This window comes from Callorhinchus milii, unplaced genomic scaffold, assembly GCF_018977255.1.
Source record: "Callorhinchus milii isolate IMCB2004 unplaced genomic scaffold, IMCB_Cmil_1.0 Scaffold14, whole genome shotgun sequence".
NCBI classification, from domain to species: Eukaryota; Metazoa; Chordata; class Chondrichthyes; order Chimaeriformes; family Callorhinchidae; genus Callorhinchus; species Callorhinchus milii.
The window spans coordinates 17,161,157-17,188,900 of NW_024704755.1; the positions used below are offsets into that span (position 1 = coordinate 17,161,157).

Genomic DNA, 27,744 nt, shown 5'->3' on the forward strand with positions numbered 1-27,744 from the left:
ATAATAAACAGAGTCAGCGCTGTAGGCCTGAATCCAATGATAACAGCAGCATGCGTGTGTGGCAGTATTGACTTAATCCGATGATTTAAAACTGTTGTACTTGTGTAAACAGCTATTAGGAAATTATTTTGTGACGTCCACTACCTGAATAATGTCTGATAGTGTTGCAATGTTATACTTTACACCGTGACAGTAGACATTCACTGCAAGTATTTCAATTGTAAAATGCTCCCTCCTTCTCAGGGGTCAGGATGGAAAGTAAATACAAAATTCAGAATGCTGAAATACCTTCAATTGGGTGTTGGATTTTGAGTCTCCACAACCATAGTGTAAAAGTGTCATTAATGTACCAGCAGGCATACTGAGAGTGTACATTTCCAGCTCACTCTGACACTATTAGAAATAAATAGTTTGCATTCGATATAGCGCCTTATCACATTGAAAATCCTCAAAGCACTTCACAAGGAATTAGTGTCAAATGTTATTTGTCGGCAAATGCTGCAGTCATTTGTGGCAGCAAGGTTCAACACATGGCAATGAGGTTAATGGCCAATTAAATCTGGAGGATTGTTGGTCAGAATATTCTTTCCAATTAGTGTTATGTGATCTTTAATGTTCACCTGAACAGGCAAAAGGTACCTTGGTTTAACATCTGATAAGACTCAGGGGACAGTTTTATAACTGATGTTCCACGCTTGCATGAATATCTTGATTTCACAATGTAACTACATCATGGACAAAATTCCATCTGGATCTAACTTTATTCTATTGACCCAGCGTTTCAGAGAATCTGCAATTCGACAAATTGTTAAATTTGGTTTTAACTTTGGAGCCAGTTTCCTGTGGTTCTTAAAATAAATTTATGACTGAAAAACCAACTTCAAAATTAAAGACCGTATTTAAGATAAAAACAGAAATCGTTGGGAGCACTCGGCAGGTCAGGCAGCATCTACGGAGAGAGGAAAGTGAGTTAACGTTTCAGGTCGATGACCTTTCATCAGAACTGCATTTAAGAATTTGGTAGTTCTGGATGTTCTAAAATGCTGCGTTAATACAGGAAATCTGGATTCATAGGGAATAACTACCCATTAATCTGTGCCATAGCTCACCTAATATTTATAAATCAACTTTCTAGTTTATTCCCATAGAACCATAGAAATATGACACAGCAGGAGGCCATTTGACCTATTGTCTTAGTGTTGGTGTTTGGTCCTCCAATGAAGCATCTATTCTGATTCTCCGCAAACCTCTGTTTACCCAGCAGTAAGTACAAACCCAGTTGTTAGTTGATTGCAGATTGCTTTCCAGGGGTAATAATCCCTTCAAAAAAGAATTTGGTCACTTCAATCCATGATTGTTTGTGGGACACTGCTGTGTGCAATTGGCTGTCGCATCTTGCCGACAAAACACTCAGTCGATTCACTTTACAACATATTCTGTGAAGCACTTTGAGACGTCTCAATGACATGATAAGGCGCTATATCAAATGCAAGGATTATCATTATTATAATAAATGCCCAACTGACAATAGTACAAATATTACAATGTATTACAACGAATGCTACAGTGATATTTCACTAACTATATTTTGCTTGTTTGTCTGTCTGGCTGTGTGTGATACACAGAATCTGTCAACTAAGCATCTCAGAATGGTAAAATGGGCGACACATGGCAGATGAGTTTCAATGTGGAGAAATGCGAGGTAATGCATTTTGGTAGAAAGAATGAGGGGCGGCAATATAGGCGGTAATACAATCTTAAGGGGGTAAAAGAACAGCGAGACGTGGGGGGGCAGGTAAATGAATCCTTGAAGGTGGCAGGACAGGGAGATACAGCTGTAAAAAGGGCATATGGGATACAAGGCTTTATAAATAGGGGCACAGAGTACAAGAGTCAGGAGGTGATGATTAACCTATATAAACACTGGTTAGGCCTCAGTTAGAATACTGTGCCCAGTTCTGGGCACCGCACTATAGGAAGGATGTTAAGGCATTGGAAAGGGTACAGAGGGGATTTACGAGGATGGTACCAGGAATGAGGGACCTTAATTATGAGGAAAGGCTGGAGAGGTTAGGATTATTCTCGTTGGAGCAGAGAAGGTTACGAGGAGACCTGATAGAGGTCTACAAAATCATGAGGGGATTTGATAGGTTAGAAAGGGAAAAAACACTGGTGGGTGTGTCAGTGACTCGAGGTCACAGATTCCAAATAGTCTCTAAAAGAAGCCGAGGGGAGAGGTGAGAAGAAATGTTTTCACGCAGCGAGTTGTTCGAATCTGGAACGCATCACCTGAAAGGGCGGTCGAGGCCAATTTGATAACTATTTTTAAAAACACGGTGGACGGGGATTTGAGGAGAATGGGTTTGCAGGTTATGGGGAAAGGGCCGGGGAGTGGGATTGACATTAATTGCTCTATTCAAAGAGCCGGAACAGACTCGATGGGCCGAATGGCTTCTTTTTGTGCTGTACGATTCTATGATTCTATGATTAATAAAAATAGAAGTCGTTGGCAACACTCAGCAGGTCAGGCAGCATCTATGGAGAAAAGGGATTTGAATGTAAGGATACCTCTGGGGCCTTACATTCGCTGCTGAGTATTCCCAACAACTTCTGTTTTTTTATTCCAGTAATACAAGGTCATTGACCTGAAATGTTAAGTCACTTTCCTCTCTCCATAGATGCTGCCTGACCTGCTGAGTATTCCCAGCAACTCCTGTTTTTATTTCAGATTCCCAGCCTTTGCAATATTTTGCCTCATGCAAAATACTGCAAATACGGTCTAAAGGTTAATATATGGGCGTAATCTGAGAGCACATCCCAATACACAAAGATTTGATGGCCATATTTCTAACATCTACCGCCAAATCAATCGCTGTCATGTTTTATTTACATTCTATTTATTGCTTTCTCTTTTATTTTGGAAAATCAACACATCGTGTCCTGTAGTAAACTGACAAAGATGGATGAAATACAATGGTTTCCCACTGAAAACACTCGCACGTCGCAGCTCATCAATGCAAATCTTCACATACCAGGTTCAGAGGGTTTAGTAAAATCACAGCCGTTTTTTTCTACCTACAAATTTCAACTGATTTTAAAACCTCTACGAATGTTTATTAGAGAGTTAAGTAAAAGTGATTTACAATTACAGTTTGAAGTATTGAAATCACATTAAAGATAATGTGATTGGCAGCAGTAATTTTGTTTTGCCCAGCCGGGCGTCTGACACATGTGGAAACCCATCACCAGGCTTAAGAACATCCAAACCAAGCTGAGAATCCCAGAGATAGATTGTTGGAATGGAATGCGCTCTCTCTCTTTCCTTGGACGTATTCTGATTACCTACTTCCGGAAAGAATTAGGTGCAGGTTGCCAAGAGCCAAGGCTTGAGGAACCCAGAGTGTGTGTTGGGGTAACTGCTGGAGGCTAACCAGCTAAAACACTGTCTGGCAAGCTTTCCTGCTGCCTGTCCAGCTAGAACCACTTACATGCTCGGGCTTTGGCTTGCAGGGTTAACAGGAGGTGAGTGGGAGGATTCCCTGGCCCCAGTGGTTGCAGCAGTGAGCAGCGCCATGGTCTGATGTAGGAATAAGCTAGACATTAGATTAAAGACTCGATTCCTGTCCTGGGCTGGATTAGCTGATCTCAGCAGAGATAATAGCGGTGGGAGTGTAGCAATTGAGCACCCATGATGTAGGAGGTGTAGAAATCCCCATTCCCATTCTTACTGTAGATGCTTATTGATGAACGCTGGGAAAAGACCATTTGAGACTTGACTCACAGTCAAATGGTCTAGAGTTTCTCACTATCCCCACTTACAACTGAAGATCACTTGGGTGAGGTCCCAGCACCATGGAATTGTACCATAGCACACATCAGCAGCTTCAGGAATGGAGGTGGGGAAAAAAAAATCTGTAAGGAAGCTACATATTAGTTAAATATCTTTCATTTGCAAGGATAAAGGAAAGTAAATATCTCCCTTATGCAAAGAAAAAGTTTGAAAAAAAATCTTGTCCTGAAGGTGTAGCACAACAACAACAAATTTCATGTGTATAGCGCCTTTCATGTTGGGAGGACGTCCCAAGGCGCTGGACAGTCAGAGATTTGAACCTGAGCTGGTGGGTGGGTTCAGGGAGGGTGGAGGGCAGGGAGGGTAGGGGTAGAAGGGTGGCTGAAGGCACAGTCGAAGAGGAGGTTGTTGAGATGTGCCTTGAAGGAGGCAAGGGAGGGAGCAAGCCAAAGGGAATGTTGGGGATGGAGATCCAGAAGGGGGGGCAGGGCAGAGAGGCTGAAGGCCCGACAGCCGATGGTGGAGTGGGCCGGGCGGGAGACACAGAGCAGGCCAGAAGCTGCTGAGCAGAGTGAGCGAACAGATTGATATGGGGTTAGCAGGTTACAGGGGTAGGAAGTAGCAAGGCCATGGAGGGCCTTGAAGGCAAGGGTGAGGATTTTGAACTCTATTCTCTAGGGGGTAGGGAACCAGTGGAGCCAGGCGAGGGTGGGGGTGATGGGATCATGGAGCCTGGTGCGGGAGAGGTCGTGAGCTGCAGAGTTCCGGATGATCTGCAGCTTGGCCATTAACCTCTGTAACTTAAGAGGTTAATGACCACGTGCCTGTGCATTTACTGAGTGTTGGAGGTGACAGTTTGCTCCTGATCTTATCCTGACTAGTCTGTTAATGGGAACTGACCTTCACCCAGACCATGAGTGGGAGTTGCTCTAAGCTCAGAGGCGAAGAGATCCATCAAAGTCCATTTCCTATTCCCTGGAATGTCACAGCTCAATAGCCAATTTATTAAATCAGCTTCTCACTAAGGCAATTGCTAATGCTTCTCATTGGAACATTAACCCTGGGAAAAAAAATCTGGTTTTAATACTGATTGTTTTTTAAACACAATGAAAATATCGAGGAAAATAAGGTGAAATGATAGAGATAAGTAATATTAATTAACGGCACTGGGTCCTTCCTATTAATACTCTAAACCGATAACGTTAACACGTTTTCTCAAGAACCCACATGAGTTTTTTTTAAATTCCTTGAGGTGGAAATGATATACTTTATCAGGGTTCCCGCAAGCCAAGCTTTGGTATGGCTTGAGACAGGGTCGTGTATAGCAACAGTCTGCATGCCCAAGGCTGACCATTCTCCAGGTCACTCACTAATCGACCCGATTCTAATTGGCGGGAGACATTTTTCCCAGAGTATTGATTGGCCAGAGAGGACCCTGCCCCTGGACTCATTGATTAAAAAGCTTTTTACAACTCAAGTCCCAACTTTGATGCAAGTAAAACGTGAGTGGAGGGTAGAGGTGGCGCAGAAAACTGTCCAGAAGCCTATTGTTCAGAAGTCATCCATTGAGAAGATCTCTGGTAATGGAGGAGCTTGCCAGAGATAGTATCAGCCTCTTGGCTAAACCTGTCTGTCTGGATTCAGGGAAATCTGGATTGTCCTCCTATGGGGCGATTTTTATCCTATTAAAGTCAGCTCTTGGAGCTGGGCTCCTGAATTTCCCCTGGGCCTTCAACAGAGCGGGAGGAATCCACACAGCCATAGCCGTGGAAATGGTGAGTTATTTACAAATGATTGATTTTATAACAATGAAATTCCAACCTTATTAATAATCATTAATAAGATGGATATTATTCTTGGAATTTATTAAAGTGAGACAAATTATTTTGATTCAAATTATTCCCTAAGGAGTATTATGTTCCCTTTGCTATTTAAGCACGATATGAATGTAACACACAGAGAGAGGTTCATAGATACTGGAATTTTACATTCTTTCTGTTTCATTATTTAAACCTTAAAATATTGGTGCAGGGAGACTAAAGAATATTTTTTGCTGTAATTGGACGTGTAGCTTTACTTCTACCTACAACAACAACAGTTTGCATTTATATAGCGCCCTTAACGTGGGGTAGCGTCCCGGAGTGCTTGGAAATTGCCCAAAAATTGAGGCAATACAAACCCAAAGGCTCCAAGGTTCAAACCCAAATCTGATCTCAACCAGTGCAGTGATGGAGCACAGCAATTGGCCTCTGTATCTCTGGGCTTGGGTGAGGTCGACTGACTGCTATCTAGAGTAATGTCTGCTGGAAACTGGATGAGGACAGGGTTGGGCTCAACTGAACTCAGTATGTTAGTGCAGGACACTCAGTGGGTGAAGTTGTATTGGAAGTGATGTTCTCATGACATATTCTTACAGTGTAATAGCACATCTACTGTGTCCACATCCAAGCTGACAAGATCACAGTCTAGTGTAGGAACTTCCCTGCTCACACAGTGTAACACCTCCACCTATCAAAGGAATACATACACATGTTTAGACAGTGTACTAGCATCAGCAAGCATGGAGATGCATCTGCTTCCACAGTGTAATAGCTTCAGCGACTGAGCACGCACCTACTTATACTCAACAATGCTCTGTGGCAGTGAATAAAGCAAACCAGATGTTGGGATGTATCAAAAGATCAATAGCAGCTGAAATAGTGGGTCCTGCCACTGTACAAATCATTGGTGAGACCATACTTAGAGACTGTGTACAGCTCTGGTTGCTGAAGTACAAAAAAGATATTGGAGAAATTGAGAGGAGGGCAACCAAAATGATTGAGGGAATGGAAGGACTGGACTGTGAGGAGCGACTCAGTAAATTGGGCATGTTCACACTGGAAAAGAGAAGATTGAGAAGCAACGTGATTGCTGACTTTAAGACTCTAAAGGGGACAAACAATATAGATTATAGCAGGCTGTTTCAACTAGTCCAGAATAATAAAACCAGAGGACACGGCCTGCGATTGAAGGGGGGCAAATTCAGAACAAATCTACACCAACACTATTTCAGTGAGCAAATAGTGAACCTGTGGAACAGGCTCCCGAGGGAGACGGTTGACGCAGGAAACGTTGATTTCGTCAAACACAGATTAGATAGTTTGGGTTTAGGAAATAACATTATGGGACATAGCACATAGGGAATTCGGGACATATGAGCAGGCGACCACCAGGAAGGTGGAAGGTGGAACTAGATGGACCTTAGTCTTTTTTCATCTAGCATTTCTTATGATTTTACATATTACCCAGTGCGACAGCACCATCTAGTGTAGAAACACACCTGCTTAATCTGTTAATCCACATCCCTATCACCCCAGTCCTTCCCAGGCTCCACAGCCTTCCTGTCACTCACCAACAAATCACTTCACACCCTGGCATCTCCCAACCTGCTCACAACCCACTCCTCTATCTACCCCTTACACTCAGCCGACTCCGGCCTCCTGCTCGTTCCTCATCCCCTCCACTAATTTCAGCAACTGTACTTTTAGCCACGATACCACAACCCTCTGGAACTCCCTGCCTCAATCCCATTGCCTTGCAACAACAACAACAAGATTCCATTTATAGAGCGCCTTTCACGTCGGGAGGACGTCTCAAGGCTTGCACCCTCTTTGTCCGTCTTCACATAACTCCCGAAGACTTTCCTCGTCAACTGTGCTTATGGTCATTTTGCCACTCCCCTCAGCTCGGTGTCAAGTTCTGTCAAGAATATTACTGTAAAGTGAATTGACTGTATGTTTTGTGGGCAAAGTGCAGCAGCCAATTGCGCACAGCAGTGTCCCACAAATAGTTGTGGATTGAGTGCCCAAAATCCTATTTTTTTTTGTAGGGCTTATTACCCCACGGAAAAGCGATCTGCCAACCGACTAACAACTGGGTTCCTACTTACTGCTGGGTAAACAGAGACGTGTGGAGTAAGGAAACTTTTCCCAACGTGTCACCCTGCCGGGAATCGAACCCATGTCCTCTCGCTTGCGAGGCGAGTGCTCTAACCACTGAGCTACAGGACTCCATTTTAAGCATATCAGGGAAACTATTAAACCTGGTTATTCCTCTTATACCATTGTTGCAGGTGTGTGCCCACAGCAGATACTGCTGCGGTACTTTTAAGTTTGCAAATGTTCTGAAGATATTATTTCATTCATAAAATACCGTCTCATTTGAAGTGCTCAAACGACATCTTATCTAAAGTGTTAAAATGCCAGGTCCTTCAGTGGGCAAGGTGTTAGAAAGTTGTGGATTTAAATCTGTTTAATGCTTCATCTTGTTGAAGTTAATAAGTGAATCTCAGGTCTAAATGTATGTTGGAAATAAACAAAGAAGTTGCTGGGAACACTCAGCAGGTGAGGCAGCATCTATGGAGAGAAGGGATTTGAATGTAAGGACCTTTCCGACCCTTCCGAGAGAGGGGTAGGAGAGTGAAATTTCCTTGAGGTGAACTCACCTTGAAATACTGAGCTGTCATTACATCAACTCCAATTCATGATGTTTTCTTGGATTGTCAATTGCTCGGGTCAACAGCTAATTGATGCTGTTAAGTGATTGATTACTCACATATCCTTAGTCGTGTTGTTTCGCCCAAAAATATACAGTCAATTCACTTTAGAGTTTATTCTGTGAAGCGCTTTGAGACATCTTGAAGATATGATAAGACGCAAGGATTAATTAATGCAAGGATTATTATTATTGGTCCATGTGCTGGACATCTGCCTATGCGTGATACATGTTGACATGGATGACAAAAAGTCACATCAGTGTTTTTTTACTAGGCCCCCAGCGCTTGCAATGCATTAAACTTCAGTGTCAGATGTCAACACACTCACCTTCCAGCAGGCAAACTCTGAATAGTGGTCAGGTTCAGAAACAATGGCTAATTTGTCTAACGATCGCATAGGCACTGAGCATAATTATAACTCAACCTCTATCACAGGTGACATCAGTTAACTCAGCACAGACCAGGATCTGATTCTCCGAGCTTCTCAGATTTCAGGCTCAGGACTGGGATAGATGTTGCCTTTTGTCATTGTGTGATCAGGAAAGCATCTCACTCCCCTTTGCAGCAAATTTAAATGTGGAAACAGTGTGAAGTTACATTTCCGATGAATATTTTCCTGCTGATACATTACTATATAAAAGATACAATCACAACTTGTGAAAAATTTACACAGCAAGTTACATTTATGTAATGTCTTTCACATCGTAAAGAAGTCCCAAAATTTAACAGCCTTGGATCTGAATATTCAAGCTGCCTATATTTATGGCTCATGTTATCTTTAGTCATTGGGTATTCAGATACATAGCTTAACAGCCTGGATAAAAAAGGTTCTGGTTGGTAACTGTGACAAATGATCTTGGAGAGAATTGTCTGTGACTTTACAAGCTGTCTGCTGTGGTATTTCAGGTTTCCCTCATCTTCCTCATCAGTGGACTTGTTATTCTTGGTTACTCCTGCTCAATCAGCAATCAGTCGACCTACCAAGGGGTGGTGAAGACAATCTGCGGTTCAGCCATTGGGAACCTCTGTGAAATATGCTTTGTCTTCAACGTTTTCATGATTTCAATAGCATTTCTTGTTGTTGTTGGTGATCAGCTGAGCAAGTGTAAGTATTGATGGCAAATAGACCTCATCAGCCACTTTGTTTTCAATTGAATCAATCGGGTAGGTTGCGTTTCAGAAAGCATTGCAGCCCATTGTATAAAACTGGAGGTTAGGAAATGAAGTGAGAAATGAAACCTGGTCTCACTGAAAAATCTCAAGGAAACGCCTATTTTCAGGTCCTTGCTGAAGATCTTTCTCCTTGACCGCGCCTTTGGTCACCTTCCTCCCCTCCCCCTGGCTCCTCCCCCTCTCCCTGGTTCCTCCCCTCTCCCTGGCTCCTCCCCCTCTCCCTGGTTCCTCCCCTCTCCCTGGCTCCTCCCCCTCCCCCTGGCTCCTCCCCCTCCCCTGGCTCCTCCCCCTCCCCCTGGCTCGGCCCCGGGATCCGTTACTGTAAAGCGCTCTGAGACGCCGTCCGGCGTGGAGGGCACTATATAAATCCAAGTTGTTGTTGGTCAAGTTTGACTCTTGACTGATGTGCTACCACCTGCTTTACTTCGTTTTGCACTTTGTAAGCTCTGTGACCCAAAAGCATGGGCAGCAGAAGTTTAATCAGCTCCCAGCCAGCAGCCTTAACCGCCTCAGACACAAAACTCAGACCTTGTATTTTCTTGCCCAGCCGGGTATCTGACACAGGCAGAAACCCATCACTGGGCTTAAGATGATCCAAACCAAACTGAGAATTCTATGCATCCCACCTACACATGGAAATCACAGAGATAGATTGCTGGAATGGAATGCACTCTCTCTCTCGCACCTCTGTCCCTGGAGGGACACATCCTGCTTACCTAATTCCAAAAGTATCAGGCACAGGTTGGCAAGAGCCAAGTCTTGGGGACCCCAGAGTGTGCGTTGGGGTAACTGCTGGAGTCTAACCAGTTAAAACCGCACAGCTTGATTGATATTACTGTCTGGCCAGCTTTCCCGCTGCTTGTCCACCTTACCCAGTAAGGCTTTGGCTGCAGGGTTAACAGGAGCTGAGTGAGATGACTCTCTGCCCCCAGTGACTGGTCGGCCCTTCCAGGTACTGCTGATGAGCTGGGCTGGACTGTGCTGTCATCAGCAGTGAGTGCCCTGAAATACTGTGGACCGGCCTGGCTCAGGAAACAAACTGGAGACCGTCACGGGAGGGGGATCGATTCCCACATTCCATTGCCAGGCATTTCACCTTGGAGCCATTTCAGCCAAAACGAGACCCCGCTTAAGGAAAGGAATAAAGGAACATGGTCCAAAGTAGTAACTTTCTAGTTTTTAGCTATGTGTAGCTTGTTATAATACATAATTACAAATAATAATCTTTGATGTTGATATAGCACCATATCACGTGGTCAAGATGTCTCAAAGCACTTCACAAGAATAACTGAAAGGTGTAGTGACTGTGTATTTTGTAGACGAACGTGGCAGTCAATTTGCGCACAGCAAATATTAATTGGGGGGGTTGTTGGTGAAACCTTCCCAACTGACATGTTATGCTCTGTCTCAGTGTGTGATTCACTAAACAACAATGAAACAATGTCTGAGGAGCTGGGCCAGTCACGTTCCTGGTATCTGGACCATCGATTGGGGCTCTCCGCTCTCTGTGTCTTGGTGATCTTGCCAATCTCAGTGCCTAAAGAGATCGGCTTCCAGAAGTGCACCAGGTAAGATTGGCTGTAGGTAGACCTTCAGAGAGGTTCTTCTTTGGAACTTTATCCCACAGTCCCTCCACCTCACCTCTTCCATCCCCGCTTTAAGACATCCCTCGTTCCCAACCCTTCACCAGCTCAGGCAGCCAATCAGCTGGATAAAGCTCATTGAGACGTCTTTCTGACAGGAAAGTACCAAACATAGCCACGAACAGGAGCTGAGGTTCTGACAAAAGGTCATCGTCCTGAAACGTTAACTCACTTTTCTCTCTCCATAGACTACCTGCCCTGCTGAGTATTCCCAGCCACTTCTGTTTTTATTTTGGGAGCTGAGGCAGTGGCACTGTTTTCAACTTTCTAGAAATCTATTCCTCAGGAAATGTTTAATCTATCCTCACTTTACAACGTCTTTTGAGCTGTACCATTGTCAGCTAAACGACGCTAATTGTCAAAAAGTATTAATTAATATGATGAATGTATTAATTAAAAGAACCTTAGTTTTGTAGTTTCTTTAATCAATTGTGCAGCTGAGCTTCTAAACTCCTGCAGGATATGCATTTATCAAAGGGTACACACACAAAAAAGTGGGATGCACCATCGCAATAAGTCACGATGTCTTAGCACACAGAGATAAATAGCAGTGTTTTCACCTGCCCTTGAAACTTGCCCTTGAAAAGACATACATTTATGGCTATGAGGGAAAAATAATTCTGTACTTAAAGTAACGAGCCAATGTTATGCATTGAACATGCATTCATTTCTCTTGTACATTCTTTATAAATCTACACGCCTGCATCTTCTAAGATGAGTTTTGAGAATGTTAGAGGCTAATCTAACATCCGTAAAAGAACAGTTGTCTCACGGTCAAGAGGGATGGAATTCACAGAGTAACCTTCCATTAAGCCATAACTAAACAGGAATTAAGATTTTGATGGTGATAAGGTATTTTATAATCCCCAAACAAAATCCCTCTGGAATATCTCACTTGAGCACAATTGGAACTTGAAAACTTGATCCTTCTAATTTTATTTAAATCCTTTAAAGTAATAAACTATTTGAACATATCAGATAATTTAATTAATCCATGACTTTTTTTAACAACAGAAATATACAAATATTATAATATTGTAATGAACTTATTCATNAAAAAATTGTTATATATAAGTTTTTGAAAAGTGTGACATGCCTATCTGATAACACCAATGTAAGAGAGAGAGTATAATCTATCATAATGTGACACACTATCACACACACAGCACAGAAACCATTAAGTCTAGTCTAATCCACTCTCCCGCTCCCTCCCCCAAATCTTGTAATATCCCTTTTTTAAACATCTATTGAATTCCCTTTATAATAACAATAATATTAGTAATCCTTGCATTTGATATAGTGCCTTATCCCGTCTTCGAGATATCTCAAAGCATTTCACAGAATATACTGTAAAGTGAATTGACTATGTCTTTTGTGGGCAAAATCATAAGCTGTTTATGAATTCCACCTCAACAAATATTTGTGACAGAGAATTCTACAGGTTTGCCTATCCTGCAAACAGTGCAGCAGAAACCAAAACTCCCACTCACTGAAGCTGCTCTCCAGAGGGAGAGGGGGAGAGAGGCATGATAACCAGTGTACATTGGGGCTGTAAACTATGAACTAAAGAGTAATAAGCCTTCCTTTTGGCTACTGTTAGCTGCATGAATTAGCGTGAAGGAGAGGAGAGGAGAAAATCAGAGGAGGGGAATCATAGTATGAATGCAGTTAAGATTTATAAAACAGAACAAACTGACTAACAGCTCAGAGGCTGAAAGCACTGTCCAATTAGTGAATGTTATAGAGCAGGGAGACCCAGGTGCAGTATTAATTGATAATTTTAAACATGAGAAGCAAAGAAGGTGGCACAATTGGCTTCAATATTGTTGCAGTAGAGAGGGCAATATCAGTCCTTGCTGGAAACCTGTGTGTATGGCTGCGTATATGGCAGATATGAACAGGATCAGTGACCATTCATTCTTTTCCAGACCTCCTCTTAGAATCATAAAATCATAGAATATTACAGCACAAAAGGAGGCCATTCGGCCCATCGTGTCGGTGTCGGCTCTTTGGAAGAGCTTCTCAATCAGTCCCATTCCCCCACTCTTTCCCCATATCCTTGCAAGTTTTTCTTTTCCAAGTAACTATCCAATTCCCTTTTGAAAGTTGGTCGAATCTGTTTCATCAGTCTTTCAGGCCATGCATTCCAGACCGTAACAAGTCTCTGTGTAAAAAGAACTTTCTCCTCATCTCCCCTTTGGTTCTTTCGCCAATTACCTTAAATCTATGTCCCCTGGTTACCAACCCACCTGCCAGTGGAAACAGTTTCTTCCAATCCAATCTATCAAAACCCCTCATAAGTTCTCCAGATGCACCCAGGAAAGTGTGCATCTGGGGATTTGGGATGAGGACAGAAATTAGCTCAACTTTGATAATACACATAGTCAAATTACTCTCTAAACTGTCTAGGCTAACAGAATCATAGTAATTAATAATAATTAATAGTAATTAATAATTAATTAATAATAATCTTAACACAAAGAATGGACAAGTGGATAAGGTACTAGATGCTTGTTTCTACTTGTGTAAACATCCTCTAGCCTTTAGGAGATGAAGGCAGGAAAGCAAGAGGCAGGATGTTTTAAAGTTATAATAATAATCCTTGCATTTGATATCACGCCTTATCACAAAATGAGACACATTGAATTGAATTGACTATATTTTGTGGCGAAATGCGGCAGTCAATCACGCACAGTAATGTCCACAAACAGACATGGAGAGTGTGACCAATTACAAAAAATGAAGCTATTCGTTTTGTGGCTTATACTGAATTCAAACACACTTCATCCCAGGAAATGAAAATTTGCAGTTATATAGCTCGTCTGCATAACATTTCAATACCTTTTCCCTCATCGTCGATCTCTTGTCCTTTTGCTCAGTGTATTAGGTACGTTTGCTGCCAGCTATTTGACTATTGTGGTTGTGATCAAGTTCTACCTGATGGAGGATTCCACGTTAATTGGACAACAGCATCACAACCCCAGGTCAGTGTCCGAGTCTAGTGAGATACAGTCAGTTAACAGAGAATAGGTGCGAAGGGGGATAATCTGTCACTGGCAAAACTGTTCATCTCTAGGAGAGTTCTTCATCTGAATTGTGACACCAATGGTATACATATGCTATAAGTGTTCATTCTCAGCCCTTTCTTGGATTTCTTGTCTTTTATCATCATTATCATCATAATAATAATATACCGCTCCTTATCACATCTTCGAGACGTCTCAAAGCGCTTCACAGGATATACTGTGGGTGAACCTTGGCAGCCAATTGCGCACAGCAATGTCCCCCAAACAGTCGTGGATTGTGTGACTGAATTACTATACATTTTGTAACATTAATAATATTATTAATAATGATAATCCTAGCATTTCATACAGGGCTTTATCACAGGCGTGTGGAGTAAGGAAACTTGCCTATGGTTTCAACCCGCCAGGACAATAATCAACAACAACAACTTGTATTTACACAGTGCCCCTCACGCAAGGACAAGTCCCAGAGTGTTTGACAGTGGTGGTGCACGACGCTGAGGTGGGAGGAGGGGGGAGCGGGAGGTGACCGTAAGCATGATTGTAGAGGCGCAACCTGAAGATGTTACATTTGGTGAGAGGGTGGGTAACCCGAGGACACCGACTTAAAATAGTTGTTAAAATAAACAGAGGGGAGGTGAGGAGATATGTTTTTGCACAGAGAGTTGACCTGGTGATCACCCGGGGTCTCACCATCTCAGACATCACCATCATCAACAAAGCTATTACGGACCACCACTTCATCTCCCTAAACACCTCAGTACCCCTTCCCCTTTCCCAACCCTCTACCATCACATACCATCCATGGAAAAAAATTTCCTCCCTCTCCCTCTCCACTGCCCTGGAGTCATCTGAACTCTTACACCTCTGGCCCTCCCTGACCGATCTCCCCTCCTCGCTCTACCTTCTGGCCCCTCTCCTGTCCGACATCATCAACCTCTCCTTGTCCACCGGTTCAGTTCCCACCCCCCTAAAAACAGCCGTCATCATGCCCATCCTGAAAAAAACCTTCCCTGGACCCATCCCTCCTCTCCAGCTACTGCCCCATCTCTAACCTCCCATTCCTCTCCAAGGTCCTTGAACGAGTCGTCGCGTCCCAGCTCCGCTCCTTTCTCTCTCGCCATTCCCTCTTTGAACCTCTCCAATCCGGCTTCCGCTCTGCCCACAGCACGGAAACAGCCGTGGTCACAGTCACTAATAACATTCTGAACATCTGTGATCAGGGCTCCCACTGCCTCCTTGTCCTCCTCGACCTCTCTGTCACCTTCGACAATGTCGCCCACTCCATCCTCATACACCACCTCTCCTTTTTACTTAATCTTCACAGACCTGCCCTTGCCTGGATTGATTCCTATCTCTCTCACCGTCTCCACTTTGTTGCCTCTAACGGTTTCTCCTCCAGGACCACTGCTGTCCTGACAGACTGCCTGTTGGACATCAAGTCCTGGATGAGGGCAAATTTCCTACAGTTGAACGTGAACAAGACTGAGGCCCTCCTGATTGTCTCGCACCAGCGCCTCAGCATCTCAGGCTCTGGCAGCATCAACCTCCATGGTTGCACACTTCAACTCACCAGCCAGTCAGGAACCTGGGGGTCTTGTTCAACCCTCAATTGTCTTTTCTTCCCCACATCCAAGCCATGACCCACTCTGCCTTCCCTCACCTCCGTAACATCAACCGACTCCACCACTACCTCACCCCTCAGGCCACTGAAACTCTTGTTCCTGCCTTCATCACCTCCAGGCCCTGCTTGTCGGCCTTCCCAACTCCTCCCTCCACAGGTGGCAGATAATCCATATCCTCTCCTGCACCAAACTCCGTGACCCCATCTCCCCCATTCTCGCCCAACTCCATTGGCTCCCTATCCTTCAGAGGATCCATTTCAACATCCTGGTCCACACCTACAAAGCCCTCTATGGCCTCGCCCCATCCTAGGCACCACTAATTATAGCAGATATTTCAATATTTGATGAATTTCTCACCTATTCTGAACACTTTAATTTATGTAGATAATTATTTGGAGAGGACAATTTTGCAGGACTATGGGGAGAGAGCGGGGGAGTGGGGTTGATCAGGGCTATGGGGAGAGAGTGGGGGAGAGAGCGGGGGAGTGGGGTTGATCAGGGCTATGGGGAGAGAGCGGGGGAGTGGGGTCGATCAGAGCTATGGGGAGAGAGTGGGGGAGAGAGCGGGGGAGTGGGGTCGATCAGGGCTATGGGGAGAGAGCGGGGGAGTGGGGTCGATCTGGGTAATGTACGGGTGTGTATCAGCTAAGGACACAATTAGGCTGACTAAACTTCACTGCTTGGGCCACACACCGGCAGCTGCTGCACATGGAACTGAGGCCTTGCATAAATCAGATAACTGAGAGAGTTAAAATTCAATAAAATTCTATTTAGTTCTGAAGTGACAGCAATAACTGGAAAATCAGCTTACGTCGGTCGCACTCTCGCCTCTGCGTCAGAAGGGTATAGGTTCAAAAATGTCAGGACTTTGAATCTCCAACACAGTGCTGGAGGTGCCTTCTTTGTGGTGGATTTGGACACGACGTTAAACTGAGGACCTGCTTGTCTGTTCAGCTAGACGTTGAAAAATCCCATGACACTATTAGAAGAAGGAAGGGAGTTTCTCTTATCCTGGCCAACAATTCCCCCAATTAAAATTGGTCATTTACTTGGGGGACATTGTTGCGCACAAATTGGTTGCTGCATTTGTCCTCAAAATACACAGTTAGAACACTTTATGCTGCAAAGTATTTTGAGATGTTCCCCTGATGTGAGTGGTGCTAAATCAAGTGTAAGGATTATTATATATCCACAGTGAGCAACAGATCCCCAGTTAATCTAACGCTTATAAAGCATGAATAGTTTATAAAGCATGAATCTATCTGTCTTCTAACTGGGATTATTTATTTTTCTTCTAGTGTCTCATCATGGACTGCTTTGTTCAGTGTTGTACCAACAATCTGTTTTGGCTTCCAGGTAGGAGAGCAGTTATATGTTTTTTTCCTTTGGGCTAACCAAGCAATGTTAACGTAAAGGGCCAAATAGGGAGTGAAAACCTGAGTGAGATTTCAGTATATCCTCGCAAATAACAATATTAGTCACTAACTTGATGTAAAGAAACACAATTTCAACATGTTTTGTATCTTCATAGAATCACAGAATCTTACGTACAAAAGGAGGCCATTCGGCCCATCGAGCCTGTGCCAGCTCTTTGAAAGAGCTACCAACTAGTTCCACTCCCCCGCTCTTACCCCATAGCCCTGCAAATGTTTCCCTTTTCAAGTACCTATCCAATTCGCTTTTGAAAGCTGCTATCAAATCTGATTCCACTGCAGATTTCAGGCAGTGCATCTCAGGCTAATACACAGGAATATTGCAATACACTACATCACAGAGGGATGGCATCTAGGTCTGTGTTGCAATTCCCCACATAGTGATTTTCTCTACTTTACAGTTTAATCATTCCACCCAGAGGTAGTTGGCCAGATGAAAGTCATGTGAAGTGACAGCAATAACTGGAAAATCAGCTTACGTGGGGCTTAGTCGGTAGCACTCTCGCCTCTGGAGTCAGAAGGGAATTGGTTAAAAAATGTCAGGATGAAAGTTATGCATCCTCCCACAGGAGCAACGTTCTACGATTATTTTAAGAGAGCCTTTGAATTCCCCCAGTGAAGATCTCATTGTGTGTTTGATTTCAGAATGCAAAGGCTTTGAGAAGGATGGTGTGAAGTTTGAGATTCTAAGAAAAACAAATGGGGTATTGGTTCCTATTGTTGGAGATATAGACATTCTTAGCAGGCATTGAGGCATTGTCAACTACTCTGACTGGCATCCATCCCAACCAGATGGCAATGCTTAAAGGGACACCATCTTCATGAAAAAAGCATTGTTTTTTTTGACTGAATCCAAATACAAACTACTTGGGTATAAATCACATCAGTAGTGGTATCATTGTAGAAAGAATGGGATAGAGAAACAGAACTAATGTGGGCAATCAGACTATTCAGCCTACTCCACTACTACATCAGTTCCTGCTAGCTCTTTCATCTCCAGCATTACAATGCTCTGGAACACAACCTTGCATGAGGGGTGCTCTATAAATGCAACCTGTTGTTGTTAACAGCAATATCACTACAACTCGTAGCAGATCCTGATCTGAATTGAATGAAGTTGTGTTTCCCACATGTTGATTTGAATCGTCTTATTTGTGTTTCAGTGCCATGAGGCAAGCGTTGCCATCTACAGCAGCATGCAGAACAGGAAGCTGTCTCACTGGATTTGGGTGTCCATTGTCTCGATGATATTTTGTCTTTTCATTTACTCCATCACTGGTAAAAGCAGGCAATGTGATATGCAAAAGAGATTTTCGGCTTTGATGGATAGAAATATAGAAACAGGAGGAGGCCATTCAGCCCTTTTTATAAGATTATGGCTCATCTGTACTTCAAGTCCAATTACCTGCCCTTGCCCCATATCCCTTGATACCCTGACCTAACAAACATCTACCCACCTCAGTGTTGGAGATGTGAATGGATCCAGCCATAATCCACAGCCTTTTTTAGTTTTTAAGATGTAAAGTGTGGGGACAAATAATCTCTCATGCAACCAATTACAGCAGATATTATCAATATTTGATGAATTTCTCACCTTCTATTCTGAAAAGTTTAATTTATGTGGATAATTATTTGGGGAGGACAAGTTTGCAAGGCTATGGGGAGAGAGCGGGGGAATGGGGTTGATCAGGGCTATGGGGAGAGAGCGGGGGAGTGGGGTTGATCAGGGCTATGGGGAGAGAGCGGGGGAGTGGGGTTGATCAGGGCTATGGGGAGAGAGCGGGGGAGTGGGGTTGATCAGGGCTATGGGGAGAGAGCGGGGGAGTGGGGTTGATCAGGGCTATGGGGAGAGAGCGGGGGAGTGGTATTGATCAGGGCTGTGGGGAGAGAGCGGGGGAGTGGGGTTGATCAGGGCTATGGGGGAGAGAGTGGGGGAGGTGGGTTGATCAGGGCTATGGGGAGAGAGTGGGGGAGTGGGGTTGATCAGGGCTATGGGGAGAGAGTGGGGGAATGGGGCTGATTTGGAAGCTCTTTTCAAAGAGCCGGCATGGACTCGATGGGCTGTATAATCTATGATTCTAGGATTTTAACACTGAGATATTGTTTCTGCTCAATGATCAATGGTTTATGTGAACAGGTTGAAAAGATTTGCATTAGAACTTGATTTTCTTTTCCTGTGTGAACAGTAAACAGTCAGTGTGAGAAGTTTCTCTATGTTGCTTCTGCAGCTAATTAGTCATCTTATTTGTACTGTGGCACTGTGAACCCACCTGTCTCAGGAACCATACTAGAGACCACCACAGAGGGCTGACTCACTTCTGGTATTCCTTTGCCAGACATGTCACCACGGAGTCAGTTCAGCTCCAAGGAGACCCCGCTTACCTCCTGCCCAAGGAGGGTAGTCAATCCAAGGCTCTTCACTTGTTTATTGTGATCGTGTCGCTAGGAAGGGGAGAATCATGGGCTTTATGTTTGTTTCTGGGTAGTGAGTGTGACTTTAACTGCCTCAATATAAAATGTATGGAGGGCTTATACTACTGAAAAGAAAAATATCTCTATAAACTGATTTTCTCAGGATTCTATGGATATCTAACATTTGGTACAGATGTTGAAGCAGATATTCTGATGTCGTACCCGGAAAACGACATCCTTATCATAATTGGGAGGCTGCTATTTGGAATCTCTATCATCACCATCTATCCCATCATTCTTCTTTTGGGAAGGTAATGTTAAGGTTTTTAAAATTATTTGTGTGAACGGTTGAGCTCATTCGGTGAGGGATGTCTCTGTTGTGAAATAAATGTTTCTACTCTGTGGTACACTCTCCAAATCGAACTTTTCCAGATCAGATACAGCACAGTTGGGCCTTCAGCCTCTCGGCCACCAACCTTTGGATCTCCATCTCACAGTCCCCTTTGCCTCACTCCTTCCCTTGCCTCCTTCAAGACCTTCCTCTTCAACTGTGCCTTCGGTCACCCTCCTCCCCCTACCCTCCCTGCCCTCCACCCCTCCTGATCCCATCCCCCAGCTCAGGATCCAAATCCCTGACTGTCCAGTATGTTGGGATGTCCTCCCAACATGAAAGGCGCTGTGTAAATGTGATTTGTTGTTGTTGTTGTGTTAGATACAGCGGAAACCTTATCACTGTTTCATCTAACATTCCCAGGTAACGTATGAAATAATAATAATCTTTGCAATTCCATGAAACACCTTAGCATGTCACTAAAATGTCTCAATGTCTTTGATCTGGATTATTTTTTGACAAACAACAGCAAGTGTCAAGTAAAGGTTTGCCAATGTTTAATCTCAACACTGGACCAACAGATCATGAGACATTGGGCACTCATTGTCTAGGCTTGGCCCCGATAAATGTCGATCAGTGTTAAGGTGTAAATGTTGGCTACTGACCATGTCCACAGTGTGAGTCAGCCCCTTTTTGGAAGAGGAAGGGAAAAAATGGAGAACAGCAAATGTGGATAAAAGAAGCACAGAATTCACTGTTGCCAAGTATCACAAATGTAAAAGAGAGAAAATCTTACCCTGCAGGCATAATGGACTATCAGCACATTCATGAAAAGGATCTCGAGAATGTATAATAAGAGAAGAGGAACCCTTCGTGGTTTGGTCCAAATCCAATCTCATATTCTTCTCATACACTAGGGGCCTGAAACCCTGAGCTAGATAGCTCAATAAACAAATTCAAATTGCTTCCTCCCTGCTTGCTGTGTGTCGAGAGATATAACTGAGCTCCTGATGCTCTCCCCCAGGTCTGTGATTCAGGAACTGTGGGTGAAGCACAGGCGCCGGTACATTGTGATCACGGTGGCCTATGAGAAGTGGCTGCGAGTCCTGCTGACGGTGATTTGGATCTCAGTCACGCTGGCGGTGGCTGTCTTTGTCCCAGATATCAGCGAGGTCATCAGCCTGATTGGAGGAATCAGTGCCTTCTTCATCTTTATCTTTCCAGGTACGGAAATCAGCTTAATGTCAGTGTGATTGTCATTGGATCTGTGTGGGTGTGTGTGTGTAGGCACACATGTCTGTGTAACCAACCAGAATGCTACCAGGGATGAGGGACTTCAGTTATGTGGAGAGACTAGAGAGGATAGGACTGTCCTCCTTAGAGAAGTATGTGAAGGGGAGATTTAATAGAGGTGTTCAAAATTATGAGGGGTTTTGATAGGGTAGATCAGGAGAAACTGTTTCCTCAGGCGGGTGGATCTACCAGAGTACATGGATTTAAGATAATTAGCAGAAGAACCAGAGGGGAGAGAAGGAGATTTTTTTTACCCAGAGAGTTATTACGGTCTGGAATAATAATAATAATAATAATCCTTGCATTTGATACAGCGCTTTTCACGTCGGGAGGACGTCCCAAAGCGCTTCACAGAACACACTGTAAAGTGAATTGACTGTATATTTGTGGGCGAACGCGGCAGCCAATTGCGCACAGAAATGTCCTACAAACAGTCGTAGATTGAAAATGACCAATTTATTATTGTTTTTGGTTTTGGAGGGATTATTGTTAGGCTCTGTGTGCAGTAAGGAAACTTGCCCAAGGTTTCGCCCTCTGCCTGGAATTGAACTCAGGTCTCTCGCTTGCAAAGTGAGTGCTCTAACCACTGAGCTACAGGACTCCATTAAGACTAATTTGGGGAGTAAGTACCTCCAAGCCTGTCAAAGGCATTTAGCTTAACAGATCTTTAACTTGAGAACATTATCAAAAACATTGACTCATATCTTCAAATGGACCACTGCACAAAATCTCAAAGTACACTGCCTGAAAGGAAACAGATTCGATAATAGCTTTCGAAAGGGGAATTAGATAGGTATTTAAAAAGGAAAAGTTTGCAGGGCTATGTGGTGGGAGTGAGACTGATTGGGTAGCTGTTTCAAAGAGCCGGCACTGGGACGATGGGCCAAATGGCCTCCTTCTATGCTGTAAGATTCTGTTATTGTTCACCTGTTTTACTGGCCTATTACTTCTTACTCCTTTGCTCCACCATTGTGTTCTGAGCCCACAGTCACAGTGCTCCGGTTCTCAGGAACTCACTTCCCAAACCACTTTACTTTGTGACTTCTCACCAAGTCTTCAAAAACATTCCCCAAATCTATCTCTTTGACGATGCCTTTGGTCAAAATCTTTCAATATGTTGTTTTCCCTCACACTGTCAACCACTATAGTTTTCATGTGGCTTGAGATTTCTTTTATGTGTAAGGCTCTGTATAAATGCAAGTTGTAGGATATACGCAGAACAGACTGACTCCCAGATAAAATCTTTATTACTAAGTTAACTCTCAGAAAAGGCTGGTACAAATATTTATTGAAGAAATGGATTGTGGTTATTGGGATATTAAAAGATGGAGAGAGACACCAATTTGGGTTCCTGTAGTGTAGTTAGAGCCCTCGCCTCGCGAGCGAGAGGACCTGGGTTCGATTCCCGGGCAGGGTGAAACGTTGGGCAAGTTTCCTCACTGCACACACACGCCTCTGTTTACCCAGCAATAAATAGAAAGTCAGTCGTTACTCGATTAGCAGATTGCTTTTCTGGGGGTAATAATCCCTTCCAAAAAAAATTATAATTTGATCACTCAATCCTCGACTTGTTTGTGGGACGCTGCACTGTGAGCAATTGGCTGCCGAGTTTCGCCCACAAAACTATACAGTCCATTCGCTCTACAGTACATTCTGTGAAATGCATTGAGACGTCTCAAAGATATGATAAGGCGCTATAGAAAATGCAAGGATTATTATTATTTAATGGGTAGGATGGCGTGTGTCCTCCAACTGGGTATTGAGAATGAAAGATGGATTGATTCTGGAGCTCTGTTCTGTGAGTATGAGAATCAAATAAGTGTGGAGAGGTTGGCAAGACAAATTAATGATAGAGATGTTCCGCATAGATTGTGAAACAGTGATCTTAATGATTGAATGTCTTATCTCAATCCAACTAATCCTCTGTGACATTTTTAATGAAGCATTAGCCTGCGGGTTGAGGAGGGAGAGGCTAGTTGAGATGATGAACAGATGCTGCTAAAAAGAGAATTACACAACTGAAATAATCCAGTTTAAAGAATTTGGGACCTTTGAGGAAAGTGTTTTATCTTACTATAATAATAATCTGTGCATTTGATATAGCATTTTTCACTGTAAAGTCATTTGACTGAATATTTGTGGGTGAAATGTGGCAGCCAATCGCATACAGCAGTGACCCACAAACAGTGGTGGATTGAAGTGACCAATTTATTTTTTTTTTCTTGAGGCGTGTGGAGTAAGGAAACTTGCCCAAGGTTTCATCCTGCCAGGCCGGGAATCGATCCCAGGCCTCTCGCTTGCAAGCCAAGTGCTGTAACCATTGAGCAAGAAGACTCCATCTTGTTGCCTCACTACAACAATTGACATTCTCTATCCTCTCTCCATTCTTTGCTCTCTGCCAGTCAATGCAAGGGATGAAATGGAACAAAATGCTACAACTCTGTCTTTGATCAACATCTTATTTCCCTGCATTGCAAGGTGTTGTCATTGTCTGTTCTCTCCTCTATCTCTCGCAGATTGGTTTGGGTGAAGAAGACCATTTTGATCTCATGCTTCCAGAATTCCCACCCTACTGGTTTCCCATCACAGGATCATTTGAAAAAAAATTGAGTATCTTTGCCTCAACCAATCTTCCTGATATCCTGTTCTATTACCTTTTGGATAAAAATATATTTCCTGGTGGCCCTTCCAATTGGCCTTTGCAACGTCCGCTTGTTTTACTGTTGTATTATGCCCGAATTGTATTGATTTATTTTAGTATCGATTAAAATTTTAGCTACCTTTATAAGATGCCCTCTGACATGTCTCCTTTCAAGACTGAAGAGCCCTAGATTGTCTAATCATTGCTCTAGCACAGGGCACTATCTTGGAATACTCAGTGGGTCAGGCGACATCTATGGAGAGAGGAATGTTAACGTTTCAGGTTAGGGTCCTTACATTCAAATCCCTTCTCTCCATAGATGCTGCCTGACCTGCTGAGCGTTCCCAGCGATTTATGTTTTTATTTGAGATTTCCAGCATCTGCAGTGTTTTGCCTTGGTTTTTGGGATTATCTTGTCGCTCTGCACAACCTGGACAGCCCCCTTATTTTGCGACAGCCAGGACTGCATTCAGTACTCTAGGCGTGGCCTAGAGCCAAGAGCACAGCATAGCTTGAGTATAACTTCTGGGGTTCTGAACTCAACTGATTTAGCAACATAGGCCAGCATCCTGTTTGCCTTGTTTATTGCTGCCTCTCACTGTTTTGACATGTTGAGCAATGAGTCAACCAACACCTCCAAGATAACTTTCAGCTTCCCCCTTTGGCTGGTTCTAGCCCATCCATGGAATAGTACATGCGTTTCCTATTCTTACTGCTTATATGTATTGCATTTATCTGTATTGAACTTCATTTGCCAGTTATCGACACATGTGCATACCGTATATAATAATAATAATCCATGCATTCGATATAGTGCCTTATCATGTCATTGAGACATTTCAAAGCGCTTCACAGAATATACTGTAAAGCGTAGTGACTGTGTGTTTTTGTGGGCTGATGACTGGCAGATGAAGGTTAGGGGTCGGCATTGTTTACCCTCTCTATCTCAGCAGAGATTGACATGGTCTATGTTCTCCTCTGCCTCTCTGAAGGGGGTTGTTTTTGCCTTTGCTGTCACAACTATGCCAAAGCCCTGCTTGTCAGCCTTCCCAACTCTTCCCTCCATAGGCTGCAGATTATCCAGAACTCTGCAGCTCTTGGCCTCTCCCGCACCAGGCTCCGTGACCCCCTCACCCCCATCCTCGCCCAGCTCCACTGGCTTCCCATCCCTCAGAAGATCGAGTTTAAAATTCTTGTCCTCACCTTCAAAGCACTCCATGGCCTTACCCGCTCCTACCTCTCCGACCAGCTAACCCCTTATCAACCTGTCAGCTCCCTCTGCTCAATAGGCTCAGGCCTGCTCCATGTCCCCAACCCGGCCCACCCCACCATCAGCGGTCGGGCCTTCAACCTTTCTACCGCCACCCTCAGGAACTCCATTCCCCACATTCCCTTCACCTCACTCCCTGCCTTGCCTTCCTCAAGGCATGCCTCAAGACTCTCTGACAGTGCCTACGACTACCCTCCTACCCTCTCTGCCCTCCACCCTCCCTGATGCCAACCCCGCCACCCCTAGCTCAGGTCCTAATCCCTGACTGGTCAGCTTCTTGGGACATCCTCCCGATGTGAAAGACACTTTACGAATCTCATTTTGTATTTTGTATTTGTGTTGTCTTTCTGTAGAGATCAGCAATGTTTAATTTTTCCTGGAATTTCTTGTTGATTGTCTGTTAGTCTCTCATTCAATATTTCAATGAGAACTGATACCCTGGCTAATTGGCATCTTGTCTCTTTCCTCTCGCAGGACTTTGCCTAGTGTTCGCAATGCAAACAGAACCAGTCTCTCCCCGAGCAAGGTAACAAAGCATGAGAAATGTGGGATCAATAAGACCAAATGCTATCTCCAAGCATTTTGAAAAAAAGCTTTAAAAAGCTTTTCTTGAGAGTTATGAAATGGTGATTTATCTGTCTTTTTGAAAGCTTATGTCTCCTTTTGTAGTCCGAGTAGTTTATCTCAGAGTCATGGGATAATTTTTTTGTTTGCCCAGCCAGGTGTCTGACACATGCAGAAACCCATCACTGTGCTTAAGAGGATCCAAACCAAGCTGAGAATTTCATCCATCCCACACACACATGGAAATCTCAGAGATAGATTGTTGGAATGGAATGCATTCTCTCTCTCTCTCTCTCTCTGGAGGGACACAACCTGCTGACCAAATTCTGGAAAATATTATGAGTAGGTTGGCAATAGCCAAGGCTTGGGGACCCAAGAGTATGCTTTCCCGCTACCTGTCCATCTAGGACCATCCTACCCGTTAGAGCTTTGGCTTGTAGAGTTAGCAGGAGCTGAGTAGGATGGCTCCCTGCCTAATGGGAGCTTGGCAGACAGTGCTCTCTCAATGGCAAGCTGTGTGGGTTTACCTGGTTAGACTCCAGCAGTTACCCCAACGCATACTCTGGGGTCCTCAAGCCTTGGCTCAAGCCAAACTGCGTCCAATTAGATAAACAGGTGTGTCCCTACAGGGAGAGTGTGTTCATTCCACTCCAGACACAGGGAAATCTGCATGTGTGAGTGGCACACATATGTAGAACTCTGTCTGGTTTTGATAATCTTCAGCAGGTGATTGGTTCCACATGGGTCAAAAACCTGACTGATCAAAAAAAGCTTTGATTTAAATTTCAAGTGTTGGGTGGTACAAGACCTGGACTTCTTGGTTTGGTTCACTAGATGGCAATGTTGCTCCCCTAAAACCTTTTAGTAACAAAAGTGACAGAAATGTTTTAACTGGATGTAGAGATACGCCAACATATATCATTGTATTTCTCTACAAATACCACATTACCCAAAACAGCCTATATGTCAGCCTGACTCAGTTGGTTCTGTCTCTCACCTCTGAGTCAGAAGGTGCATTCAAGCCACACATTGGAACTTGTAACTCGTATAGTCTGATCTGACACTCCAACGCAGTGCTGGGGGAGCGCAGCATTGTTGGAGGTGCCTTCCTTTAGGTGAGACGTTACACCGAGGCTCTTTAAACAGTTAAATCTGTTCGGGTGAATATTAAAGATCACATGCCATTATTGCTCCTCCCAGGGTAAAAGATAATGTATCAAATAAATGTAAGTAGACCTCAGTCGCTATAGAAAGTGTCTATAAATGGGCACGTTCTGGGGCAGTGATATCTTGGCTCACAGGCATCTCCAAATCTATATTTTAACCTTTCTAAATCGCTCGTTTCTGCTTAAAATCAAATTCCTTTTCAACTGCTCTGGGTCTCGCTGCTCAATACAGATTGCCAAACGTTTGCCTGAAACTGATTTGAAATCACCTCCTTCAGCTCCATCGAGCTCAGGGCATCTTCTGCCTCTTTGAATAATTTGAATAATTTCAACGATTCACGTTTTTGAGACTTGTTGTGAAAGCGCTTCACAGAGTGTATAAGTAAATGGATTGACCGGGTATTTTGTTGGCAGAATGCAGCAGCCAATTGCGTCATGGATTGAGTGACAACATTATTGTTATTTTTATTTGTTAATTTTTTGACGAGATTATTAACCCCCGGAAAGTGATCTGCCAATGGACTAACAAACAGGTTTCTACTTACTGCTAGGTAAACAGGTGTGTGGAGTAAGGAACCTTACATAAGGTTTCTCCCCATCCGGGAATCAAACCCGGGTCCTCTCGCTTTGCAAGACGAGCGCGCTAACTGCTACATTATATTTGCTGACATTTGTATATTTCTCCCTCCCAGGTCCTGCTTGATTTTCTGGGGAACCCTCACAATCCTGTGTGGAGTCTTCATCTTTGGTCAAAGCACAGCCATTGCCATCATGGAAGTATTAGAAAAATTTTGAGGTCTTTTTGCAATCTCACTGTACAGACAAACTCTTCAATAAAATAAA

At 43.7% G+C, this 27,744-nt stretch overlaps 1 protein-coding gene across 1 annotated transcript; it reads left to right on the forward strand.

Annotated features, from left to right (window-relative positions):
* Nucleotides 1-5,373: 5,373 nt before the first annotated feature.
* LOC103186656 (putative sodium-coupled neutral amino acid transporter 8) lies at nucleotides 5,374-27,714 on the forward strand. Its single transcript, XM_042340492.1, has 10 exons — nucleotides 5,374-5,565; nucleotides 9,231-9,429; nucleotides 10,909-11,065; nucleotides 14,020-14,124; nucleotides 17,090-17,147; nucleotides 18,388-18,502; nucleotides 19,800-19,947; nucleotides 20,992-21,191; nucleotides 25,646-25,697; nucleotides 27,594-27,714. Exons 1-10 carry the CDS (start codon nucleotides 5,374-5,376, stop codon nucleotides 27,694-27,696), a joined length of 1,329 nt encoding a protein of 442 aa, XP_042196426.1. The 3' UTR covers nucleotides 27,697-27,714.
* The last annotated feature ends 30 nt before the right edge of the window (nucleotides 27,715-27,744 follow it).

Bases quoted from the DNA above. Each gene is read 5' to 3' on its own strand.
- LOC103186656 (XM_042340492.1), top strand. From the start codon at position 5,374: ATGGAGGAGCTTGCCAGAGATAGTATCAGCCTCTTGGCTAAACCTGTC. The intron at 19,948-20,991 runs GTAATGTTAAGG...GCTCTCCCCCAG, and splicing joins ATCATTCTTCTTTTGGGAAG to GTCTGTGATTCAGGAACTGT. The intron at 21,192-25,645 runs GTACGGAAATCA...TTCCTCTCGCAG, and splicing joins CTTCATCTTTATCTTTCCAG to GACTTTGCCTAGTGTTCGCA.